The sequence below is a fragment of the Hippopotamus amphibius genome, chromosome 10 (assembly GCF_030028045.1).
Source record: "Hippopotamus amphibius kiboko isolate mHipAmp2 chromosome 10, mHipAmp2.hap2, whole genome shotgun sequence".
In the NCBI taxonomy this organism is placed as follows: domain Eukaryota; kingdom Metazoa; phylum Chordata; class Mammalia; order Artiodactyla; family Hippopotamidae; genus Hippopotamus; species Hippopotamus amphibius.
In genome coordinates, this window is record NC_080195.1 from 33,203,630 (window position 1) to 33,219,858 (window position 16,229).

The 16,229-nt window shown below is 45.9% G+C and overlaps 2 protein-coding genes across 10 annotated transcripts in view; one reads left to right on the top strand and one right to left on the bottom strand.

The window, feature by feature from the left end:
• Positions 1–16,229, bottom strand: part of SLC20A2 (solute carrier family 20 member 2) — a 103,345-nt gene that overhangs the window by 48,587 nt on the left and 38,529 nt on the right. Inside the window, exon 1 of one of the 9 annotated variants that reach the window (XM_057697637.1) lies at positions 15,856–16,082. The exons of the other annotated variants lie outside the window; for them this stretch is intronic. The gene's annotated coding sequence lies outside the window, so the exon portion shown is untranslated. Of the gene's footprint in view, positions 1–15,855; positions 16,083–16,229 lie in introns of those variants that run through there. 9 annotated transcript variants of the gene reach the window in all.
• The window catches only part of LOC130829813 (STE20/SPS1-related proline-alanine-rich protein kinase-like), a 41,199-nt gene continuing 26,179 nt past the window's right edge, over positions 1,210–16,229 (top strand). Inside the window, 1 exon segment of the mRNA XM_057696400.1 lies at positions 1,210–1,218. Coding sequence (XP_057552383.1) covers positions 1,210–1,218 — 9 coding nt within the window.

A 16,229-nucleotide genomic window follows, 5' to 3' on the forward strand; every position in this document is an offset into this window, starting at 1 on the left:
TTCTTTCAGAAAGAAATGTTTGGAAGCTACTAATGGGATCTCACTCTGGCGAGCGGCAGAGCTTACCATTCAGCCACGCGAGGGGGAATTACAGGCAGGCTAACTGCTCCCCACTCGAAAAGCTGGTTCTAGAACGTCAGAGGGTGAAGCACGCTTTGTGATCCCAGACTGATGGGAAGGCTTTAACAGGATACATTTTTATGCAATTTGAAAAATACATGTGGTCTTTATTTTAAAAAACAGTTGCCTCAGATGAGCAAAAGATAAAGAAATGAAAAATTCAGAGTTAGAGTTTTTCAAATACGTGGAACGTGCCTCATTTCTTGGAGCAGGATGGCCCGATGTGGCTCTGTGACACCGTGGGGTGTGGCTAACTGTCCACCTGCCCATCTACACACCCTGAGCTCAGCAGGCCTGTGTCTGAGCACGAAGTGACAGCCAGAGGGTGACAGAGTGGGGACTGAAGGGGGTCCCAGGGGGATGGGGAGGCTGGAGCCAAGCCACCCGTCAGAGCACAAAGCAGAGCAGGACACCATGCCCTGCTTCCCACTTCACTTGGAGACTAGCCAGAGGCCTGACCACAGCCTGGGAGGCCCCCCCAGATCTCCTCGGGGCTCCCCACCCCCCCAGATCTCCGACCGCAGCTCCTGCCCACCCCCTCCCCTCACTGGTTCCTGACTATTCCATGAAAACACCCAGCTCGCTCACCTCAGGGCCCTTGTACCTGCTGGTCCCTCTGCCAGAAACAGCTTCCCTGACGGCTGCACAGCTCACCACCTGCTCCAAGTCCCTCTCTGCCAGATGTCACCACCAGAGCAGCCCTCCCTGACCCTGTCAAAGAGCACTCCCCCCACAACGCTATCATCCCTCCCTCTCAGCCGACCGTCTGTCTTTTCTCCTGACCACCTCATCCATCCATCCATCCATCCACTCACTCACTCCTGTCCGGCTGCCGGGTCTCCAGCACAGACCAGCGCCTGGCACAGGGTAAGCCCTAATCGCATTGTTGAATACGTGAAGAAAAGCTATTAAACAAATGAAGACAATCCTTGCACAGGCATCCTCCTGGGATGAAGAGGTGACATCACAAAATTAACACAACTGTGAAGGAAAAATGTCACTAAAAGCTTCAGAATGGTGGTGATCTATTACTATGTAGTCAAAGCACCACGTCTGGGTAGTTCCTGGGAGTGGCTCTAGACCTCGGCGATGGTGCCCGTAAGTGCTCACTGAACTGAATAAATTAGGTTCATCCACCACGTCATATACCATATAATGATCAATCAACATTAAGGTTATTTAGAGGGAAAAAAAGCAGGACATAAAATTTATGTACCTGTGATTGTGGCAATGTTAAAAGGCATATAAAAGACCAAAACGTAATACACTAAAAGTGTAACAGAGGTTGAGTTTGAGCAGCCGTGTCAGAGATCATTTTTTCCTTTCCTCCAAAAACTGTATACTGCCCTGATGTGGTTTTCAAATTAAAATAATACATAAAAAACAAATCAATAAACGTACATTGAGAACCACCTGTTTTTTTAAAGCAATCAACTAACGTAGTGACCACATGTGTTGGGAGGGGAGGGTAGGCAATGCTACAGGCACATGATGACACAGAAAACGTGCCCTGACCACTTTCTCATTTTCTAAGGTTCGCAGCCCATGTGATTCTGGAGATTTGGGGCCCAAGGGAGACAAGGGAGAACAGCACTCTCAAGGCGAGAGATGGCATTCCACTGAAAGAGTGTTTCATTAACATGATGGGCACACTGAATCTATAAATTAAAATACAAAACAAAACCACTTGGGACCAATATTATCTATCCTACAATACAAAGGGTTCTCGATGAAATCTCATCAGGTTAGGTCGCCCACAGGGCCAACAAGGACACGCCCAACAGATATTTACTGAGCGCCTCCCGTGGGCCCGTCATGAGGAAGATGATGCTGAGGGATGACGGACGTGGTCCTGCACCTGCAGAGCTGCAGTCCGGGGAGGGAAACAGACGCTCACTGACGAGCACACGGCAGGCTATCAGCCGCAGCCAATGCTACGAAGGCAGGAGGCCCGCACCGCACACGTAGCATCACGAGCGCACAGCGGGGTGCCCAGCCTGGTCCGCGCGGGCAGGAGAGGGTCCCCTGCCATCTAAGGACGGGGGAGGCATTCCAGGCGGTTCCCAGCTGGGAAGGAGCGGGAGGGGTCTGGAGGCAGCCGCAGTGGAAGGTGAGCTGGTGCGTATTAAAGACTGTGGCCAGCGGCTAACAGGGGGTGTGGAGGGGGTTCGGTCAGAGGGATGCAGACATGCTCAGACTCCTCCCGGGAGGCTGGGAGCACCCCCCCACCCCGGGCCACAGTGAGGACAGGGCACAGGGTGGAGGCAGGGGTGGACATGGGGAGGCTGCCTACGAGGCCCCTGCACGGCACAGGCGCAGACGGGGTGTCCTGGGCCCCGGGCAGGGGTGGTGACAAGGGGAAGAGAAGTGATGGAAAAAGGGGAAGCCAAGGGGAGGCGGCGCTGGCTTGTCCACAGGGGTGGAGACAGGAGAGCTGGCGACTGGCCTGTGGAGCTGGGCTGAAAAGTCCCTGAGCAGGGTGTGTTTGCCCTTCTGCACTGTACTTGGTTCTGTTTGTAGGTGGCAGGATGGGGTCTGAGCGTCGCTCACGGCCGGACGTGGCGCACACAGGGTGAAGGCAGCTCAGCAGCGATGCCCTCGGCCCCGCTTTGCTTGGAGTGAGGGTCTTCGTTGTCTCTATGGTACCCTGGCGCTGTTTCAGGGCAGGCGTTCCCTCACCTACTAAGATGACCTTAGAGAACTTATGTCCACAATTGAGTCTATGTTTTCTCCTTCATACTCAAACCCTCAGCCAACCAGCTAAAGTCCAAAAGCACCTGGTTGAGGAGAAAGCCTTGCCCCTTTTCTGAGTCCAGATGATTTCTATCTTGTACAATATTGACCCGGCCTGTTTCTCATTGCAAGTACCAACACCTTGACTTTCTCCATTGATTTTCATCAAACGTGAGCAAAATAAAGTGCTTAAATAACTACACAATCTGCCGCAACAAAAACAGACGGCAGTGCTGCTGAAACCGAGCCCTCGGTGGGCCAGAGGACCATCGTACAGGAGGCCACTGGGGTAGCATGACAAGAGCACGGCCCAAATTCAGAGCGGCTGAGGCCTGACCAGGATGCTGTCAAGGAGTGCTGGTGTCTGAAAGTAGGATTTTGAAGGGAGGTGATCACATCACTGGGGAAATTTGACTTATTCAATAAATGAGGCTGGGCCAATGTGCTAGCTGCTAATTATATGGAAGAAAGAAAAAAGTGCGATCCCTACCTCACACCAAGTTAAAGATTTAAACGTAAAAACTGAAACCTGAAGAAAATAAGAACATAGGTAAATATTTACTTAGTACTGGGATAGGGAAACCTAGACAGGACACTGAAGGTGGTTAATGGAAAGAGTCAACACATGTGAGTTCACAGGAATCCTGCAGCTGGAGACAGGGAGGTCTGAGGTGTGCAAGCATCACTGGGAAACGCCTCTTCTCTTCCTCAGTGAAGATTCCCAATGAGGGGTGATGCTGTTTAGAATCTCCAGCCAGTGCCTTGTTCTTTCTAACTCTCCTACGAGGGCTTTTCTGAAAAAGGTCAGGACGTGATGGGCAGATGGAACAAGCTTCCTTTTCCCTCTCCTTCTCCGAGTGTGAAAGCCCCTAAGTGGCCGGATTCACAGAACTGAAAGTTACAAGATAGCTGTCGATTTTCAGATGCCTCTGACCTCCTGCACTGGAGGAACAGAGCTCTTCGAGTGTTTGAATTACTGTAGGAGGTACCGAGGGTTTCATAAGTTGTGTCCGAAACAGGTCCTGTTGACAAGATCCTGTCTCTCCTCAGTGCCTTCTGAACAAGCCACTCAGCTCAGCTCTGCCCACCCTCGTGTCTGGGCCTTCAGCTCTGAAGCAGCCCTCCCCAGGGCTCCGAGCTGAGGTTTATACATTCTCCTCCTCAACGAGCATCCACCTCAACTCCCCCTAACATCCTCTTCTCCACCCTAGAAATCGGAATGTTACAGAAAAGGTGAAAACAAACGTACTCAGAATATTTCTATCAGGTTTGTACACAGTTTAAAAACAGGAACGGTGCTGAGTTGTAGCACTCAATAGACATTTGTGCACAGAGATGCTTGGGTGGGAGGGTCCTGCTCTGAAAGGCTGCCCAAGGTGACACCCAATGAGACCCTTGACCCTCCCAGCTAAGGTTCTGCTCCAGCCCCACCCCCACACGCCCCTCCCCCCAGCCTGGGGTCTAACTGTCTCCCCAGTCGGGCTGCCAGCCTCAGACAGCCAGGTCCGCGGCTGACTGTGGCCTGTTCAGGAGCTCAGACGCACGCAGAAAAGAATCCCAAAGGTGACGTTTGGCTTTTTTTCCCAAGTACATGCCTATTTTCATCGATTCACGTGCTAATTTCAAGCTCGGCTTTTTAAAAAACACCTCTAATCCTGAAGGATGCTTACTGAGCTGGCCTCACATTTCACCCAACAACTTCGCAGCCCTTCTCCTGTCCCTATGATGCAGAAGTCCGTAAATCTATAAAATGTCTTATTTCCTGGGTCTGTGAGGAAGCAGTGTAAGTAGGGCAAGGTCCTACTTGATGAGGCTTAATCTTATTTACTGACATGAGCTGAGTCATAATTAAAAGCTGCTTACATCCTCCAGCTTGATACACTCAAAAGCAGATCTCAGGAGAGCATCCACTGTGTGGCTTCTGGCCTGTGAGGCTCTTTTCCCTGAGACTCAAGGGCCACAGCCAGCCGGCCCTCCCTCCCACAGGTGATGGAAGCAGCCAGGTCCCCCATGCAGAGACCCTGGGGCTCTTGGGGACTCTTCCAACACCTCCCCTGAGGCCCCAAGGGCCTCACACACACCCTCTAAAAATGTAAAACCTGCTCTCCCGGAAGCCAGGGCTGGCTCTTGAATTCTGACACTCTGGTCGAAACATGAGGACACAGGTATCTCTCCAGGGGCACGATGCAAAAACCAGCAGCTCTCTGCTACATGTAGGGGAGCCTGACTAATACGACATAAAAACGACTAGTTTTTCCTGGCAATAATTAAATAAAACGGAAGATTCATTTTTGGAATCTTACAACTTGCACAGAACAGTACAGCAGAAACATTTTTCTTTCACCATTCAGGATGCAGATCTTGTCATAAGGATTTTCTATTAACATCCTTCTTGAATAGCTCACGAAAACATTGACTTCACGTGCTTAAATGTTAAAAAAACAGTTTAAAAAGTAATAGTATATTTAAAGTAGAAAATATTGAGTTTCATATTTTCACACGAATGATAAAAAATTGAAACATGACTAGAATGGGTCTGAAACTGGCCTCAACTCCCTTTAAGGGGCGTATTTACAAATAAGCCGGGCGGTCCTGGGAGCGAGGTGCCTGGAGAAAGGCAGACGGATGCCATTCTGACGGAGGCGGGGGAGGGGGCGAGGGGATGCGGAGGGGACAAGAGGGAGAAAACGGCACCAGAAGTAAAGGTGACCACGGAGCCAGGGGTTAGGCCCCAGCTGGAACAGGGCTTGGAGGCAGAGCACGCCGGTGTCCTCGCTGGGGACCGAGCGTGGACGTGGAGCCTGATAGCGACGGTGTAAGATGTGCAAAGCAAACGACTGCCTGGGTTCAAATCCTAGTTCCACTGCGTACCAGCTGTATGATCTCCGGAAATCGCTGCACCTCTCTCTCAATCTCCGTCTCTTTGTAAGATGTGAATAATCACAGCCATATTTCTTGGGGTTGCTGTATTTATGAGATAAAGTGTGAACTGCTTGGGACAGTGCCCAGCATGGTGGTGTTATCAGATCTTTACTCACGTGTCACTTGCTGAGGGCTTCTGTGATCACTGTTTAAAATCACCCCCCACCCCCACCACACACACACACACACACACAAGCTGTATTCTCCTTCCCTTGCTATTTTTTGCCCACAGCACTTGTCTCCGCCTGATATAGTCTTTCACTTATTAATATGCTTACTGGAACAGAAGTGGCCAGGACGTCTGCTGAGAGGTGCAGGCCCTACCAGCCCTGTGTGTCCTTCGCCTCACCCTTTTCTCTCTGCTGTTAAAGAGCAGCATTTGTTTCTCCTGCCTGGAGAAGGGGAAAGAGCACAGGACCAGTCAGGGCCCTGGATCCGCACCGGTCCAGCCAGCTCCTGGCTACACAGCCCTGGGCAAATCACATCAACGCCTTGTCTGAAAAGTGGGAAGGACAGCACACAGCGCGGTGGTTTGTGAAGGCACCTGCTCCAAGGAACCACACGTGGTGACCTGGCAGATAGAGCCCTGGGCAATGGTCAGGAAACCTGAGGCCTAAGCCTGGCTCTGCTACTAACTGGCAATGTGACTGTAGGTAAGTCCTGTCTCATCACCTGCAAAGGGAAGCAGTAATAACACATGTACTTTGCAGAACTATTGTTTGGAGCAAGGCTAAGGCATACAAAGTGTTTTGTAAGTTGCAGGTTCGTCTCAAGCAACTTGAAGTTATTGGTACCACTGTAGCCACAGGAATGGTAACAGTGTGAGGTTCCCAAATCCTTCTAGAAGGATCTTTCTCACTTGTACACCCCCGCCTCCCTCCAGGACTGGTCTTCTTCCTCGACGTACAAACTCTGGCCTTGTCTTTGCTTGAAGACTGACGTGCACTGGAAGGCACAGGAGATCCTTTGAGGGGTGGAGGGAGGTGAAGAGGTAGAGAAAAAAGAATCCTAAAAAGTACGAAGAGAAAAAAAATCCACACAAAAGAGTAAAGCCACTTTGGAAACCAATTTGGTGGTTTCTTATAAAATAAAGCATACGCTTACCACTCAAGCCAGCAGTTCCATTTCAAGGTGAATTTACCCAAGAGAAACGGAAACACACATCTACACAGGAAACTTTTGGTTCTCTCTCTTGAGTATGGTGGTAGCTACACGACTAAGCATGTGTGTCCAAACTCACGGAACTGGACACTTACAGCTGGTGGGCTTGACTGTATATACATTATGCCTCAGTAAAGCTGATTAGAAAATAACACTAGAACATATAAATACGTGAGGTGATAGCTGCGTTAATTAAATAGATGGGAAGAACCCTTTTGTAATGTATATGTACAAATACATATCAAATCATCACGGTGTAGACTTTAAATTGTAACATTTAAATGGTAATATCTTACCATTTTATTTGTCAATTATATTTCAACAGAGCTGATGGAAAAAAAAAGAAAATATGGGTCATCTTTGATATTTTCCTTTCCTGTACTGCCACATTGCTCTCCACCCCCCAAGTCTCCTAGGATAAGGTATAAAAGTGAAACAGTTAAAAAAAGAAAGAAAGAGCAGCTCCCTTATCTGTGGAAGGAAGGAACATTCCACGCAGACATAGTAAAACCAGCCAGTGCAACCCATCGAGCCAGGGGTCAAGGGCAGGCTGCGGCCCTCGATCCAAACAAGGGCGTCGAGAAGGCAAAGAGCAAACCAGATTGGGGGGGGGCCACACCACACGAAGAAAGCCCCACGGAAGGGACTCACACACAACTTTTCCGAGGCCAGAGATGAGAGAGGAAGGCCTGCTGCTGGGAAAGCCTGCTGTCCGCCCTTCAAGATGGGCACTTAACGCTTCCACAGAGAAGAGGACAGACAGCCTCCCCATGGACATGTCTCCTTCACCTCCACGGGGCCCAGAAGGAGGTGTCCTTCAAGAGCATTCAAGGTGAGGCAGATACAAGCATTTCAGCTGAAAACCCCTTCTGCGGAGGGCCACAGACTGAAGGCACTTTAAATCTGAACTTGTGGACCACTCGTGTACCACAGCTTCCAGGAGGTCGGTTACAGCAAATGAGGGGATGTGATAATAAAAGTGTCACCTTGTCTGCAACTCCAATACCAAACTCGAAAATCAGTCCCGTAACGTCATCCTCCATAAGGAGAGTTAGAAGTGATTTACACAATTCCGAGTAGCGGTGTTTATTTTCACAAGGAGAGCAGTGCTTGTACACTTGCCAGACCCAGCCATCCTGGTCCTCGACCTGGAACCAGGAGGACTCAGGTAGGGGACAGGTGTTCTTTATGACATCGGTCTCAAAAGTTCAGGAAAACAAGTAAATAATTTAAAATGTGAACAAATACTCACGGGCAAAGATGTTTATTAACAGGGTCATTTGTTATGATCATGAAAAACAGGAAGCCACCTAACGGTCCCCAGACAGGACAATGGCTGAGGAAACACGGGCGACTTCTCCAGATGAAATATTATGTAGTCACTAAAATGGTGCAACATGGGAGTTTTATGTGTCACTGGAACATAGTCATAATGCTAAGTGAAAAATCAGGACACAAAATGGCCCAGGCCGTATGATTTCAACCGTGTTTAAGAATGCAGTGCCTATGGGACTAAAGAAACAGGCCAAATAAGAGCGACTCTCTCTCGATGTTCTTTCCATTTTTTGATATTACCAACATTGTCTAGCATGAGCAATTACTACTTTCATCATTTAAAAAAAAAACCCAAAACCCTTCAAAATAAAAAAAAAAAGTACTTTTCTTTGTAGTAAGTTAGGACTGTACCACCAAAACATGCTTAGTTTTTCCTAGTAAAGAAAATGAATTTCACGTGAACGTTTGTTTTCTGCTGAGGCCTCAGACAATTCTTTCTTCCTACGATCCACAACTTAAGACGTAGAATACATCTTCTGTTCTCTTCATTTATCTTATCCTTGTTTTTCACTTTCAAGGCTGTCCCTTCGTTCTGGTGTCTGCGCCCTGGCTGGACAGGTCTCTGCACGGTCTGGGGCCTGGATGTGTGGGCGTCTAAAGGTCCCTCCTCGGTCACACTGACTTTCTCTGGATTCTTCCTTCATCTCCCTCGTGCTCCTCTGGAGGTTCTGGCCATCAGGACCGAACTTCACCCAAAGAATAAGAAAACTTCCTGATGGTCCAAGTCCTTCACGGTATTTGAGGTTGACGTTTACAAGAAACAACCTATGATTGACTCTTTTAGCCTATCTTGGTTCACGGAATTAGAGAATCACAGAACATTTGAGTCTGAAGGGACTTTAGAATAAGTCATCTATTCCAATTTTGGTCCTTTTGAAGATGCAACTGTCCTGACTGAAAGTACAGGTTGTGATTATTCACTTATTACGGAGGAGGTACTCAAATGAAAGCGGTGTAAAGGCAGTCGAAGCGATGCCCCTGGCTGACATCCATCGGGCCTTCTTAATGACACGCGCTCCTGACCCTGGGGGTTGGGATTCCTTGAGGTTCTGGCCTCAGCCGGGGACAGGGAGGCAGAGACCACGGGGAAAGAGGAGAGGGTGATAAAGAAAGGGCTGCAGAGCCTGCATCCTGGAACGTTTTCAAGGTCAGATGATGTCTCAAGGGCTGCCCAGCTCCATTGTTTTACATCATCCAGAGACCACAGGGCCGGGAAGAGGCATCCAGCCTGGGACTACGAACCACAGGACTGTCCTGTGGGGAGAGCGAGTGGAAATTGCTGACCCCCTCTTGAGCAGTGCAGTCAAAGCCTTCATGATTTATGGGACATGAACAAACGTACTGTGGTCCTCTAGCTGCAGTCTCCACTCGGAGCCCGTGGGCTCAGCCCTTCTGTACCAGGCCTCATTCCCGATACAGTCACTCTCCCTCCTGCATTTTTGTCATTCTGACATTTAAATTTCTTGTTGGCTCATAAAGCATGTGTGTTATTTAGATGTTTTCCACACGGCCTCTTGCTCTCTGGGAAGGCACTGTCTGAACCTAGTAAGTAAAAATATTTTTTTAAAGGATAAAGACATAAAAGCACGATTAATTCAAATGAGATAAAAGTTAAAGGAGTTAGGATGATTTGGCCTGAAGGAGGGAAGATTTAGGAGGTCCTATATGACTTACATGAAAAATATTTCTTAAAAACTGAAAGGCTGCCTCAGGCAGTGTAAGCCCAAGCTCCATGGAGGTGTTCAAATGGGATTTCAATGACTGAGGGATGGGTTATAGTAAGAGAGCTGTTTTCTATTGTTTCCATTTTAAATCGACAATTCAATGATTCCATGAAAACGTTACCAAAAGGAAATACATTACCAGGCACTCTTAACCCAACTGGAGAAACAGCGAACAGTCTTGCAGTGTGATGAGGAAAACTGCACTCCGATAGGAGAAGCCTTTGTAACTGAATGGGGGGCTGCACACTGAAATGAGCTCCCACTGGAAATGTGGCATTGCTTGTGGTGGAGATTCAAAAACAGATGATCACCACCTTGCTGGAGTGTTTTAGGTGCAATACTGCCTGAAAGCCAGGGACTAGAATAGCTGAGCTTTACACATTTACTCCCACTCCAAGAGAGAAATGGCTTTGGAACGTTTTTCCCTTTCTGCATGCGCTACAGACAGATTCCCTCCAAATATCCTAGGTACGTTTTTTTCTTCACTCATAACCCAAAATAGATTGGTTTTCGTGGGCAAATCACTTAACATCCCTTCTATCAACTGGCAAACCGAGGATCACTTGTTCCAATTCTGTGCCCTGAAGTGTTGGGCTGCTTGGCTAGGTTCCAGGGACTATATTAGGGAAATACTTTCCCTTCAGCCAGTTTGAAATGGAACTATGTATATAAATAGATATCTTGGTTCTTACATATTTATTTGCTAATTCTGTTCCGAGTATAATGGAAGCTCAATAAAAATGTGAATGATACCTACAAAAACATTGATTCCTGATACCACTACATATTATTTCTATTAACAGAACATTAGCATAAATAGAAGAGTTGATAGCTGAAGAGTATTATCTTAACTATTTTCCATGCGCAACGTACAGCCCCCTATTCCTTGTTCTCATTCCAGAGGTTCTTAAGCAAGAGTTCTTAGGCGGCAGGAACGAGAGAGGACAGATAACTATTAAAATGATTTAGTCAGACTTCTCCTCTCTGTGATGCAGCAAAGTCTGTTCAAGTCTCTGAAGCGTCTCATCAGAAGGCTGCAAACGGGATTCAATCCCACGAATAAGTGCCAAACAGCCTCAACAAGGCAGCAAGTCCATAAATCGTTCATCTGGTTGGTAAGTCAGGTGAAAATTTAGCAGTTCTTCATGGCCCTGAGACTATGAAATTAAAGTCTTGTTACCAAATTAAGAAACCATAAACACTGGATTTCCCTGGTGGTGCAGTAGTTAAGAATCCGCCTGCCAACACAGGGGATACGGGTTCGAGCCCTGGGCCAGGAAGATCCCACGTGCCAAGGAGCAACTAAGCCCGTGTGCCACAACTACTGAGCCCACGTGCCACAACTACTGAGCCCACGAGCTGCAACTACTGAAGCCTGCACGCCAAGAGCCCGGCTCTGCAGCAAGAGAAGCCACTGTGATGAGAAGACCATGCACCACAACGAAGAGTAGCCCCCCGCTTGCCACAACTAGAGAAAAAAAGCCCACACGCAGCAACAAACACCTAACACAGTAATTAATTAATTTATTAAAAAGACCATCAACATATGCTTGATATCACCTTCGAAGAGCATGGAGACAGAAGTTAAAAAATATAAGATAAGACAGAGACAGTTTATAAGATTTCTTTGAAAATTATTTCCCAAGCCTGAGAGTGCTCCTGGCACTCCATTCCTTATGAAAAATTAAGACAAATTTTCCTGGGCACGTCATTAGCTCCCTTTGCTTCAGTTTTTCCTTTAGAAAACTGAGAGCTGGGGAGGATGCTTTGTAGAAAACTGAGAGCTGGGGAGGATGCTTTGACGTGAACGTAAAGAGCTTTCTTATCATAACCAGAAAGTAACCAGATATAAGCTGCTCTTTAGTGATGTTTGAAATCCGTTAAGAGAAGAAAAAGAAACATGTAATTATACTGTCCTTTCTCATTACCTACTTAATTACCTTTACTGGAGCTCACACACGTATTCAAATTGCTGTCTTGTGTCACTTCCTTTCAGTCTAATGACCTTTTAGTATTTCTAGATCTGCTAGCAGGGGATTCTCTCGACTTTATTTACTTGGGGATGCTTTTATTTCAAAAGACAGCTCTGCAGGATGCTGAGCACTTTCACACGTCTTCTCACTGCTGGCTGGCCCCCACTGTTCCTGGTGAGATGTCGGCTGTTAGTGTCGGAGCCTTGGTGGGCTTCCCTCCTACTCCACCAGTCACTTCTCCCTCGCTGCTTTCTGATTTTCTTGTCTTTCAAAATTGTGAGTATATGTGATGTCTGGGTGTGGATCTCTTTGTGTTTATCCTAATTGGCATTTGTTAAGCATTTTGGGTGTGCAGATTAGTGTTTTTCATCAACTTTGGGAAGTTGTCAGCCATGACTTCTTTGAATGTTTTTTCTGCCCCTTTCTCTCTTCTTCCAGTATTCCCATCAGGACCCTTAATAGGGGCCTATATTTTTCTGAGGTTCTGTTCATTTTTCTTCATTCTTTTCTCTTTCAGTTCTTCAGACTACATAATATCTGTTACTCCATCTTCCACTTCACTGATTCTTGCTTCTGACAACTCAAATCTACTGCGCAGCCCCCTAATGAGGTTTCCATTTTGGTTACTGTATTTGTCAATTCCAAACTTTCCATTTAAAAAAAATGTTTTAACTGTGGTTAAAATAAACATAAAATTTACCATTTAACCATGTTTAAGTGTATAATTCAGTGACATTAAGTACATTCACATTATTGTGCAAACACCCCAATCATCCATCTACAGAACGTTTTATCTTACAAAACTGAAGCTCTGTGCCCATTAACCAATAACTTTCCATTCTGTCTGGCAACCACCATTCTACCTTCTGTCTCTATGAATCTGACTACTCTAAGCATATCACACGAGTGAAATCATGCAGTCTTTGTCTTTTTGTGACTGTCTTATTTCACTCAGCATGTCTTCAAAGTTCATCCATGTTGTAGCAGGTGTCAGAATTTCCTTCCATTTTTTAGGCTGAATAATATTCCATTGTATGTATCGGACACATTTTGTTTATCCATCCGTCTGCTGATGGACCTCTGGGATGCTTCACCTTCTGGCTATTGTGAACAATGATATTAAAATGGGTGTACAAATATCTCTTCAAGTCCCTGGTTTCCTTCTTTTGGGCATACAACCAGAACTGGAATTGTCAGGTCACATGATAATTCTGTTTTCAATTTTTTGAGGAACCGCCACACTATTTCGTATAGCAGCTGCACCTTTTACGTTCCCACCAACAGTGCACAAAGGTTCCCACTTCTCCATATCCTCACCCACATGTTATTCTCTACTTTATTTTGTTTTTTAATAGTAGCCACCCTAATGGGCGTGAGGTGATGTATCTCATTGTGGCTTTGATTTTCATTTCTCTAGTGATTAGTGATGGTGAGCATCTTTTCATGTGCTTGCTGGTCATCTGTAAATCTTCTTTGGAGAAAAGTCTATTTAAGTCTTTTCCCCATTTTTGAACCAGGTTGTTTTTTGTTGTTGTTGTTGTTCAAGTTGTAGGAGTTTTTAATATATTTATATTTTGGATAATAACCCTCTATCAGATATATGATTTACGAATATTTTCTCCCATTCTGTAGGTTGGCTTTTCACTCTGTTGATTGTGTCCTTTGATGTGCAGATGCTTTTAATTCCAATGTAGTCCAATTTATCTATCCTTACTTTTGTTGCTTTTGCTTTTGGTGTCATATATACATTTGGTTCTTCTTTTTTTTTCCCCTATCATTTCAATCTCTTTAAGAATAGTCTCTATGTGATGAGTCACTGCCACCACACCTTCCTTTAATTCTTTAAGAATGGTTTCTTTTAGATTTTGAACTAAGATTATAAAATAATAGCTGCTCTGAAGTCTTTGTCTGCTACGTTCAATAACTAGGTCCCTCAAAAGCAGTCTGCTTACTTCTTCTGTGTATGGGCCACACTTTCCAGTTTCTCCAACATGCTTCCTAATTTTTTTTTGAAAAACAGACATTTTAGGTAGTATATTTTAGCAACTCTGGTTACTGGTACCCCCACCCTGCCAGAGGTTTGTCGTTGTTATTTGGTTGTTTGTTTACTTGGCTGGATTAATTCTGTGAAGTCTACTTTCCTACACTGTACAGCTGTTGATGTCCCTGCTCAGATACATCCCCTTGTTTTTGCACTTTAGTCTGGCTTGCCAGGGATCACCCATGGGACGGAATAAGCCACTTACCAGTCAAAGGCTGTGCTTAAGCCCCTTAGCTAGTCAGATTTTCACCCTCTACCATGATGTTTGGGGCTTAGTGACTACTTTCACAGTTCAGAGAGCGAGGGATGGAGAGAAGGTCTGAATATAAAGGGGCTGCACAAAAGTCGGAATTATTATGTATCCTGGCTGTGCTGGTGGCCATAAAACCCTAAGCATGTGTAAAACCTCCTACAACTGTACACCAGACAAAGTGAATTTTACTGTATGTAAATTTTTAAGTGACTGGATTTGCCTTTTAAGAAAGATACCTCTACACCTGTACTACTTTTGCATAGCGGGATCCAATTTGATCACTTGAGTTCTTAAAAGTTCACTACTTGGGACTTCCCTCGTGGCGCAGTGGTTAAGAATCCGCCTGCCAATGCAGGGGACACAGGTTCGAGCCCTGGTCTGGGAAGATCCCACATGCCGCGGAGCAACTAAACCCACAAGCCACAACTACTGAGCCCAAGTGCCACAACTACTGAAGCCCATGTGCCTACAAGAGAAGTCACTACAATGAGAAGCCCACGCACTGCAACGAAGAGTAGCCCCTGCTCACGGCAACTAGAGAAAGCCCACACACAGCAATGAAGACCCAATACAGCCAATAAATAAATTAATTTAAAAAAAGAGAGTCTATGATGCTAAATTAATAAAAAAGAAGTTCACTACTTAATATTTAATAGGGAGACAGAAAACAAAATCTTTCTTATTATACTATTGCCTACTGGGGGTCATTTCCTCTCACAACACAATACAAACTAAACTTAAAAAACCATATCCTTCTAGTACTTAATAGTTAGTATGATAATGTCAAGCTTTTACACGTGATCAAAGAAGTTTCTTCTGAATTAGGCTCCAAGTCATTTCTCTTCAAGTAAAAATTCTGGATTTCCTTAATTGTTACTGACAAGGCTCACAGAGCCTGAAGACACTATGACTTCAAGATCAGGGAAAATCCAACAAATGTAAACAAAAGCAGAGATGGCAAAAATCAGGCCTGACAGAGGAGGTGTGAGGCTGGACGTGCTGCCTGCTGGGTCGTCAGGGATGCTTGACTCTGCACAGCTGGCTGAGGCACAGTGACAGAGCATCTCAGCGAGCCTCTCTTCCCACTCCAGCCGCCACTTTAATTTCAGATCAAGTTGAAAACAACTCCTCTTTCTTTCAAAACCTTTATAATAGTGGATGAGCTCATTTGTAACTCCAAAGCACCTTGTTACGCTGAATACATCCAAACCCTCTCATTTTGCGTTCAGTCTTCAGAGTAAAGACAAAAACAAACAAAAGAAAAAAACGAACGAATAAACAAACAAAAAAAAAAACACAAAAATGAAGAAAATAAACTCAGTCCAAGTTTTTAGGCCAAGATCCATGCTCCTCTGGCTCTTACAAAAGCCACCATTTCCCTCAACAGCCACCAGTTTCCTGCCTTTTCTAATGTTGCCTATAGTCTCAGGAAATACTTTTATCTGCCTTATCCCTTTTAGAAAGATGCCTTCTTTCTTCCTCTGTGCCACTCAACTGGCAAAGGCTTCTGTCAATCAAACTGTAACCCCCTACTTATTCATCTTGATACCCGTCTGTGCTCCCGCTCTGTGCGGGACAGCTACTGTGACTCACCGAAGTTGGAACCAGTTGGTGGTGAGGATGTGCCGCTGTGGTCTCCACAATCCTCACCGGGAACAGGCCTCCATCCACTGAGTATCTGACTATTTGGGTTGGACTGTTCACCCACTGCTCTCTTCCCCTCCTCATCCCAGAGAAAGTGATGATAAACCCACGTAGGACGTGTCTTTACTTCCTCAGGGAGGAAAGAGTGCGGAGAAGGATTGCAAGATTATGCCTACTGCCTAACTGCAGGAGAAAGAGACAAGATGTTGAAGAAAGGAAGGAGAGGATAAGGAGAAGAACGCTCCTTGTAAGGATGAAAATGGTAAGAAGCAAACCTGAAAAACCAGCTTTCTCGGTTCCCAGGATTCCAGGAAACACCCCTG